Source organism: Botryllus schlosseri, chromosome 3, assembly GCF_051294905.1.
Source record: "Botryllus schlosseri isolate E-star chromosome 3, Bs_hap1, whole genome shotgun sequence".
NCBI lineage: Eukaryota > Metazoa > Chordata > Ascidiacea > Stolidobranchia > Styelidae > Botryllus > Botryllus schlosseri.
In genome coordinates this window covers 28,297,368-28,308,243 of record NC_137238.1, presented here as the reverse complement: position 1 = coordinate 28,308,243, position 10,876 = coordinate 28,297,368, and the positions used below count along the sequence as shown (strand labels likewise).

The 10,876-nt window shown below is 43.5% G+C and overlaps 1 protein-coding gene across 1 annotated transcript; it reads right to left on the bottom strand.

Moving 5' to 3' along the window:
- Positions 1-4,130: 4,130 nt before the first annotated feature.
- Positions 4,131-10,653, bottom strand: LOC145436306 (uncharacterized). Its single transcript, XM_080313666.1, has one exon. The coding sequence runs from the start codon at positions 7,110-7,112 to the stop codon at positions 6,294-6,296; it is 819 nt and encodes a 272-aa protein (XP_080169792.1). The 5' UTR covers positions 7,113-10,653; the 3' UTR covers positions 4,131-6,293.
- Between the last annotated feature and the right edge of the window lie 223 nt (positions 10,654-10,876).

The following is a 10,876-nucleotide window of genomic DNA, read 5'->3' as shown; positions in this document are numbered from 1 at the left end:
CTCTCAGCATACCATTGCTCTTTCGTAGCGTATGGCGACAAGCCATTGAAAGTGAAAGGTATTTGCACTGTAACCGTGCAGGTGGGTTCTGAAGTTCGAGTTGGCTTAAAATTGGTGGTTCTCGACGAACACCGTGGGCAAAACATTTTTGGTCTCGATTGGAGCGATGCTTTCTCCATGGCCGCTAAGGGAACGTCTGCTTTGGATGCAATTTCTTCGCAGATGGTCAAATCGCAATCATGTAATACTATTGACATTTCTGATTCGAACGACAAATTGGTATCTTTTCAGTCCAAATTTCCTTCCGTTTTCTCTAATGTATTAGGACGATGCACCAAGACAAAGGTGACAATTCACTTGAAACCTAATGCCAAGCCCGTATTTAACAAGCCACGTCCTTTGCCGTTTGCAAGGCAAATCGCTGTTCAAACCGAATTGGATAGATTAGTCAATCAAGGTATTCTCGAACCAATTAATTACAGTGATTGGGCAGCACCAATTGTTGCCGTCACTAAATCAAATGGATCAGTACGCATTTGTGGTGACTTCAAAGCATTGAATCAACAAATTCAGATAGATCAACATCCCCTGCCCTCCTTGGATGAAATTTACAAGTTACAGGGTGGTTGCATTTTTACGAAAATTGATCTTGCCGATGCTTATTTTCAGCTAGAATTAGATGATGATGCGAAGAATTTGTGTGTCATCAACACGCAATTCGGTCTATTCCGTTATCGACGCATGTGTTTCGGAGTCGCATCTAGTCCCGCAAATTTTCAACGCTGTATTGATGCCATGATCGCCGGCTTACCCGGTGTTGCTAGTTTTATCGATGACATAATCGTTACTGGCATTGAAGAACGCGATCATTTTCGCAACTTATCGCTACTCTTTGAGCGCCTCACCGAATACGGTTTCACCGTCAACTTCGCTAAATGTGAATTTTTCAAAAGCAGTATCGAGTATCTTGGTCACATAATCGACAAGGACGGCAAACGCCCGTCTAACAAATCCGTTGAATCAATCAAACAGTTGCCTAAACCTCAGGATGTTCGCCAGCTACAGGCATTCCTGGGCAAAGTCAATTATTATCGCGCGTTTATTCCTAATTTCACGAATAAAGCCGCTGCCTTGTACCGTCTTCTTCAAAAAGACGCGAAATTCATTTGGAATACGGACTGTGACGCAGCTTTTCGCATTCTCAAAAACGACGTAATCGACGCTACGCAGTTAGCTCATTATGATGTAAACAAGCAGCTCATTTTGTCAACTGATGCTTCTCAATTCGGAATCGGCGCTGTCCTCTCAATCGAGCACAATGGCGAAGAGAGACCGATCGCGCACGCATCGAAAACACTTTCAGATTCGCAAAAATCCTACTCTCAAATCGAGAAGGAAGCTCTGTCAATCATTTACGGAGTCACTAAACTTCGTCAATTCTTGTATGGTAGAAAATTTACGCTCGTAACGGACCACAAACCGCTTTTAGCTATTTTTTCGCCCGACAAGAAAATTCCCGTGATTACAGCGCAACGCTTACAGCGATGGGCACTAACGCTCATGGCTTACCAATACGATATTCGCTATAAACCGACAAATCAGCACGGAAACGCCGACGGTTTATCTCGCCTACCAAAGGGTCCAGACCCCGAGTTTGACGAAATGGAAATTCGTGAAAACGCGGAGATCGTTCACGCTATTAATATGGCATTCGATGGCTTACCGTTAACTCGCAATGAAATTCGCGACGCGACGCTGAAGGACAAAACCATGAAACTAGTAAAATTAACTGTCACTCATGGTCATTGGAATCCAAAGACGCACATTGATGATTTTTCTTGGTTTTCGACTCGCAAACATTCGCTTTCTCTGCACGAAGACATAGTCATGCTCAATATTGATGGTTTTCAGCGCGTAGTAATTCCGCAGTCACTTCGCTCGCGAGTGTTATCATTGTTGCACGAAGGACATTGGGGTATCGCGAAAATGAAGCAGATGGCTCGACGTTACATCGCATGGCCTTCCATTAATCGCGACATTGAAAATCTCGTTAAGAGTTGCGACGCTTGCCGTAAGGTAATGAAAGCGCCTGATCGTCAGTATCGCGAATGGCCAAAAACTTCTGAAAGCTTTGAACGAATTCATTTGGATTTCGCAGGTCCAATAAACAATAAAATGTTTCTTGTCATCGTCGATGCGCATTCGAAATATCCTTTCGTTAAAGTAATGAATGTCGGTTCTACCACAACCTTGTGTGTGGTCAACGCTTTGAGGGAAGTCTTCTCTATCGAAGGCTTGCCCATAACAATTGTCACGGATGGCGGGCCGCAATTCACATCGAATGAATTCGATACGTTTTGCTCTAATTTGGCAATCAGCCATGTCGTATCACCGTCTTTTCACCCAGCCTCTAACGGGGAAGCGGAGCGTTTCGTCCAGACTCTAAAAGCTGGATTGATAAAAAATTGCGACGGGGGAAAAGATCTCAACTTTGCGCTCCAAACACTTCTCGCTACGTACCGATGTGCACCGCACCCGGGCATAGACTGGAAGACGCCTGCCGAGATTTTACATGGTCGGCAGCCGCGCAATTTGTTAAGTTTGTGCTCGCCCTTCGACAAATCGAAACCCGTTACGCCTAGACAATCAGTCACTCATTTTGAGATTGGTTCCTCGGTTTACGCTCGCAGTTACCGAAGCGGACCCAAGTGGGTTGCTGGCGTGGTGACGGAAATGCTGGGGCGTGTTGTGTACATCATAAAAACAGATCATGGGTATTGGAGGAGGCACAAAAACCAACTCCAACCACGCTTGATTTCCACTGGTCATGATACAGCCACACAGGAAGTTGCTCAGCCTCAACAGTCCCAAGCTGAGCAACAATTGGTCAGGAATAGGGCACAACGTCCTGCAGCTAGCCCTGCTCGATCGTCGGGCAGACGTTATCCTCTGAGAAATAGGAAACCCACCGATTTCTATAGACCGTAAATGTGGGCAACCCTCTAACTTACAAGGGAGGACTGTTATGTTCGTGCATTTACGTTCGGTGTCGTTGAACTCTTTCTTTCTATAGGATTAGTAATTTCAGCCAATCATTATTTCCTCGTGTGTCATGCTTGTATTTCTACCCTGTGTTCTGTTGTCTCGGCGTCTTTCATTTAACTGCACTCTGGATCGTGTCGCCTGTCTTAAGTTATACTGCTGATATTATACTGATTTCCTATTGCAAACTCGTCGCATTGAGTTATTGTTCGAACAAGATCTAGAACATAACACCGACTTTGGATCGGATATGAAGTTCGTAAATAATCAATTTCCCGCGTCTTTCAAATAAACTTTAATATTTGATGGATTTCGACTTGGCAACAGCAAACCTGACCCCTTTCGCTCATTGATAATACGAAAGCCATGGTACTTCTTCGGCGACATGAATCGATTATTTACGAGGTTGGAACGTTAGTCATGTTACGAACATATTCTTCTCTGACGAGTGTATCTGGATACATTTCTGTCACACGCAGACGTACATCAGCTCTCTTTCTATTTTGCGCATACGATGGCAGTGTTAATCAAGCTCATGACAATACGAAATAACTTTACGGTTCATGATTACATTAAGTTGTGACGAAGGTATTACTTATTACTGCTGGTTCTCAACCTTTGTGTCTTCGCGGACCTCATTGGGCCGTCAAGGACCACGCGGACCCCAAGTTCAAGATCAGATATATAGTTCAATTATATTATCGTTCAACCGTCAGCTGTCTTTTGCAAATATTGCCTGTAGAGGATGTGTGTGGCACGGTTGGTTAAGCCGCCATCGTCACGACACCAATGGAAGTGGGCTCTAACGCCAGATGTGCCTATCTTCTATGTGTCGGGCTCGTCATCGCCAACCTCACTGTCATTTGCTGTGTGCCAAAGCCCAGAGTGTCAGTAAGCCGAGTCAGTGTTGGGATCAAGTCACTACCTTCGAGTCACAACTCATTTCGAGTCATGGCACATTTTGACTCGAGGCAAGTCAAGTCAATCGATTTTCAAAGGTGACTCGAGTCAAGTCAAGTCACTCGATTTTCGGAGGTGACTCGAGTCAAGTCGAGTCAAGTCAAGTCAAGTCAAGTCACGAGTCATCATCATCATCATCATTGGTTTATTAGTAAGTCACATTTCAAGTAAAGTTACACCATTTCGAAGTATGTTTGAGGCATGATTACGTCATTGCAATTTGCTAGCTGTCTGGAATACAGTTTGAGTGGTCATGGTCATTGATTGCCAACCCATAAACGAATATAGAATGAAATATACACGCAAGAAGGCGCGTTATTGCTCACATATACGTAGAACTGTTAAAACTACGTAATTGCATAGCCTGAGTTTATAGTTACAAGTCAAAATAGAGAATAGAGAAACGAATTGATAAGATGCAATACATTACCCATTTTCAAATTTATATGATACCATTCGAGCCTGCGCCAATGGTTGAGGACTATATAAACTATATTCGACTTCAGTTTCAATAAAACAAGAGGTTTGGTCAAGGTAAGAACAGAGAACAGAAATAGACATTTTGGAATTATATTACTTTACTACTAGAGTTACGGCAACGTAAGCTGTAAGTTTCGATTACTTCGTTTGCGGTCAATTTATTTCTGAGAGAACAATCGAGGCTCAGTGAAACGCACGGACATTGAATGATTGGTCGCTATCACGGTTACACAAGCTTTTCGCGACCAATCCGAACATTTTTATCGACACCAATTACTTGATGACTTGAAATTGACTCGTGAATTTTGCTCCGAGTCACGAGTCAATACGCATTTCTGATGTGCCGAGTCAAGGCAAGTCAAGTCATTTTAGCAAAGTGACTCGAGTCACGTCAAGTCATGCGAAAAAGGTGATTCGAGTCATCCCAACACTGAGCCGAGTCAAGAAGACGGCAGCAGAGATGAAGATAAGGGCGCATGAAAATCGAGAGTAAACGAATGTAAGCGTGAAAAGTCGCCGGAAAGATTACGTAGAGCGAAGGCAATGGCCATTATTACACAAGTTACGGTCGTGGCGCACATGTAGAAGACAAGCGCCACTGTAATGTCAAAGCATATTATTTCAAAGCAAATTCTGTGGCTGCATTTCCTGACATACGCGGTCGCGTCTTGAAAATCCACGCCGTCGATTTCATATAAAAGATTGCCGAAAATCCACAAGCTTGTATTTCATTTGAATACTTTATTATCAAGCATTTTATATTTACGGACCATAGAGGTTCTATTTTAGCAACTCCGTTATGCGCAAACAAGGGTATGGGCGAAAATACGATGATTGGTTATAAAATGTTGAAACAATGGCTCTAACGACGATAGAAGTTGGCGCAGATATATTCTCCCTTCTTTTAGTCGTAATTTGGCGATAGCTTTCGTTGAGAGGTATACAAGATATTTAACCGTAAACGCAGATGTTAGAATTTGGTTTATTTCCGTCAAATCATGCTACGAATTTATCTGGGCGGTCTGTCACACACCGAGGCGCAATCATGCAGACTTGAGTCTATCGCCGATGGCAAGTTTAAAAATTGTAAGACGTGTCCTCTTCGTGAAGATAATGATACGTGGACCTACACTTATCAGACGATTTCTTTCGATTGGAATCGATTTGTTAAAGTTTCAGGTCCAGTCTTGTAGTTCTTCTACACAAGCGGCACATAATGTGTGCCTATGGGTACGGCGCGTGTGGAGATATTCCCTGACTTGTAAATACTTTCCCCGGTGGTACCGATACTGGGACCGGGGAATACGCTCCTGTCTCCTGATGATGATGATGCTGTGACGTTTGAAATCCCGGCGATCTGTTGCGAGTTAGGAGACTGTGGAATGTACACAACGGTACCCGGATGGTTTCTCTGCCCGCCGATACCGTCACCACAAAACTCCGAACAACTACCGATACTTTGGAAGATCCATATAATATCAGCGTTATCACGGCGTGCAAAGTGGCCAGATGCGTTCTCCAATGCTGGAGTCAACCTCAGTCGGACTCGAGCTCGTACCCCAGTAATGTTGCAGCTGTGGAGTAAGTGTAGTTTGCAATTATAGATTGAATCAAGCAGTCCCGGAGTGTTGTGGGTGAATTGATCGTGGCGGAGTTAAGAAATACAAGATCAATCTTCTTCCTGGTGATAGATGAACCGTGAACTCAGGCAATCGTTTGCTATGGGACTCGATTTGTCAAAATTTCAAGTCCGTGCAGATATAAGTCATATGTTGCGAAGAGTTGATGAGTTGATGTGGACACTTTATCACCTAGACATGCGGTGCAAATTGCGCGCCGGAATACTGCACGTTTGTCGGCATTCCTTGATTCCCGTATTCTGGCCGTGGTGGTACCGCTGCTTGCACCTGGTGATGCACTACCGGTTGCGTCAACTGGGCGTTGCAATGTTGCTGTATTGACGGAACGCCTCCGGGCGCAACGTATTGGACGTTAAGAATTCCACCGATTTGCTGAGAGGTTGGAACTTGTGGAATATACACAACAATACCCGGATGGTTTCTCTGCCCGCAAAGACCGGCGCAACAATACGCTGAGTGAATGATCGATATTATAAAACCGAAGAATAGCATTGCAGTTATCATCACGTGCAGAGTGTGGGGCAGGCGCCCATCCGTGTCTATGGCTGCTATTCCCGATGCCCCAGCACCAATCATTGTGATTACAATAGTAAGTATGCTTAGCACCATGTTGGCCTTGTACATGATAACGGAAGGATTCTTCATAGCACACGTCCCTAGAATTCCAGTGACGACTAAGAAAATTCCAGACCATAATCCTTGCGACGTTTCCGTGAGCAGGGATCGACTTGTGGATAGTGCCACTATTGCAAACACAATTGACAGTCCGCCCATGATGCACTCGACAATACCCAGGCATACTAGAGAGATCTTGTGCTTGTCACGTGCCTTGACCGCCGGTGCCGAGGGTGACACGGGCGTAGTCGTTGACTGAGGAACAGCACCCTCTTGCGCGGGTGAGTCGTTTCTTAGCTTTTGGTATTGTTTCCGATTTTCTGACATTACTAATCTATTTATTTTCAATATAAAATACCTACAGAATGAATACATTTATTAAAAGCGGTGAGTCATTCTGCTATGTACCACAAGTATACAACATGCCTGTCAAGGGGTCAATGTCATCATAATCTATGGTATTTGTAATGTGAGCAGCAGTAAAGGGTGAATAAAACATACGTGCACGGTGACAGTATAGGATCAGCATAATATTACACAATTCGAGCGGTCAGGGCGACGAGGAGGATGAGGAATCAAACAGAACAGGGGCGGGCAACTTCTCCAATCGGCCGGTCGGGTCAATCTGGTAGCCTATGTACCGCAAGTCTATGCTATATAGGCCTATTACATGTATCATTAAGGGGTCAATGTAATCAGAATCGATAGTCTCTGTAATAACAACAGAAGTATAAAGAGTGAATTTTACAGGACCGTTATATCGCACCCCAACCCCCCAATTAGGCGAGCTCGAAGGGGGCCTCCAAATTATTTCGTAATTAGTATGAATTATGCAATTGCAACTATGCAACTTTGGCTATTGAGTATACCCTCCCCCTCAACAAAAATACGCATGATTTATACAATTGAGCATTTCGGCGTTGGCCATTACAGCGCCACGACGCACGAAGACATATAGAGTTCTATACCATGTAACTTGCGACTCCAAGAATACGGCCAACACGTTCATCGTCCCGAAAAGGACTGCCAGTCATGCTGACCGAAAGCTTCGATATATATATACTTATATGTTTAATAGTCCATAGGCACCTAAATGGCTGGCGCCGAATGTTCCTGCCCAGGCAATTTTAAGCCCACAAGACAAATGCCTATTCGCGAGAAAAATTCAATTGCAAGTGAAGAAATACCAAGTTGAAATCGTGTGCGTCTTTTAGTCTAGTACGTTTGGCTGATTTCAATATATTTTGACATAACAGACCAGGTCACGAAACAACATCATGTAATGAAGTTATTATACCGCCCAAATATGTTGAATTTTCATTTACGGGCCCTGACAACTTATTCAGCTCTACCGGGAAATCTGATTACGTGCGCAGGGAGAAACAAATGATAGCAACATACATGTAATTCCCGATAATATTGACTTATTTATTCAATAATTGTTAATAAGGCAAAGTATACTGCGTCTCACTAAACAGTACAGAAAATGTCGGTGATAAGTCGCGGCAAACACAACTAACCTGAGGGGGTCTGGGTGTAGATGCCCACCAGAAGTTTTGTTTGTCACCAAACCAAGACCAACGGTTTCGCATCGCTTTGCAGAGCTGGGCCGTGGCAACCTCAGCCTACCTCGCCGTAGTTTTGCGGTCAAGACCACAATTGGCCCAATGAACATGAGATTGAGTTATACTGTATTTATTCAGTTAGAATTGCTTTCTTCGCGTTATATGCGAGTTAATATCTCGAGAACTTGCATTTCTTTGAAGATCATCGATCCCCTCACAAAACGACATGGTCGTTGTTATAAAGGTAGTTGGTAGTTTGATTCATTATCATGAAATCACGATGCGTGTTTCTCAGGGGGCAGGGAACCGGGAACTTTTGGGTCATAAGTGCTAGAGCACTGAGATGGCGCATATTTCAATTATGTTTTGCGTCACTATTCTATTACACTGGTCAACACACATTTTTAGGCAGACAAAGTAGGAGTGGATTTGGGATTTCTGACGGGCACTGATTCGTAATATGACCTTAGTTTTAATCAAATAGGCTCTTGTTTTGGAGCTAACCAATGGCGCTATTTTGACCGAAATCTCCAATTCTCGCTGTAATGGCGAGATAGAAAATCGGCTCAGTTGTACTATGAAGTTTTTAAATTCAATTTACTTGGTATTTTTACACACAGAAGACTCTTTAAAATCAACAGCACTATATTTAGGGGTATTAAATTTACCATAGCTATAGACTCTCTCGGATATCATGTACATAAATAAACTCCAGTCATGTATATAAGCATAGGCGCCGACTTTTATTTTTGCATGGGGTGGCGACAGATGCGTAGCCAGGGGGTGCTGAAACCCCCACCTTTTAACGCAAAACCGCTTCCTTTTGAAATGACCATTCTGACGCTAATATTCAGTTGCAATTCAACAAGCTGTGTTATCAGTGTTACGCGGGGCCAATTAGCGAGATTATTCTGTGCACGCATATCGCATCATACAGTGTAACGCGACGCGATCTCCCGCTGAGATGATTGGGGAAGTAGGTGATTGATTGTCGCGCACTCGGCATTCGTCGCTGGACTGAGCAGTAACACGTAGCGACAATTCTGGAACACGAAACATAGGCAAGAATGATGATTACAAACGCGCGCGGCCAATCAGTAATTTTCCGTTACCGCCAACGCAATGGGTTTTTACTTGATAATTATGGGCACTGGAATAAATTCTAACTAGTAGGCACACACAATAAAACACTGTTCAACTTTGCGCTCCGAGAATATTTATCACAAAAATGATTCACAAAATATTTTAAACGCGGCTTGCGGCCCTCAACGATGCAAATAATCCAATTTAATTTGTAGAAGGTGAACGTATATTTGGTTGTCAAATCGCGATAGGAGATGGTGTTTCCCAGTGCGCGCGATGAAATCTACGTTTCTAGCAATGAGGTCGAATTTGTACATCTAATAGGATCGTCAGTTTGCTGAAATCAGTATCACTACGCTGTGCGAAATACATAGCAGTGATCAATTTTATCGGACTGTACAATCGGCCGGCAAGGTTGCGCTGATAACGAAATTGCAGACATGCCGCAAACCTTCAATAATTACAATTACAGGGTGCGCTGGTCATACCTAAATACCCAGATTCGGCAATGACAACGATCACAATTTGTTCAGACGCGGGCATAAGTTTTAATGAAAAAGACACATAAACACTAACAATATTACACTCAGAGATTGTTACTGTTTGGCGAAAGTGATTCTGCAGACGGTAGTAGGACCACATGCGGGGCGCTAAATCATACCACCGCCGACCAATGAGACATCGATGACCCATTTCGCATACAAATGATTCTCGCTAATTTTCAGTACGCAGCATCGATAATACGAATTAGTGAATTGGCAATTCAAAAGGACTGGATTTCTAGTTTTAAATGAGAAACTCACTGGCTACGCACCTAGGGTTTTAATATCGGCAACGGCCTGGTTATTCAGCCCGGGACCTACGGCAGACGCAAGTCCCGATCAGCCAGTCGAATTTGATCGTGAAATATTGCGATTTTAATTATGCAGGTGTTATTGCTGCAAGAGCATTTTGGCTGCACATGCCGCAACCTCCTCCATAGAAATACAAATCCCGATGGTTTGAAATTCGATCCGCGACATAGATGTGCCCGATAGAGTCCGTCCAGCAATGAAGCTTATTGGAACTTAAAAGGTTATAGCTCGAAATAATCGCATAAATTCATAATTTCCGCCACCGAGAATCTCTTGTTGCATCAATATTTGAGAACATAATTCAACGCCGTGCACTGCACAATGCACAGTGTTAATAACAGATCAAACACTGATAAGTGTCTTCGAGGGAATACGAGTGTGTAAAGCAGACAAGAGTTAGTAGCCTAGAAATGATAGCAAACGAGAAAGCGCGCATCTAATCAGTATTTCCTCAACTTGCGTATGGCACAATGGAGTTCCGAGTCTGACATCGCACTTAGCGCAGGAATGACTTTTAATTCGCAGGCATACACAAACACACTGTGCTATTTCGCGGTCCAATTGAAAAGGCTATCACGAAACTAACTCAAGAATTATTTTGTAAACGAATATGCGTGCAAACACAATTTAATTGAGA

What these genes read in the sequence shown, in the direction of transcription:
- LOC145436306 (XM_080313666.1), bottom strand. Translation starts at nt 7,112, where the DNA reads ATGTATTCATTCTGTAGGTATTTTATATTGAAAATAAATAGATTAGTA.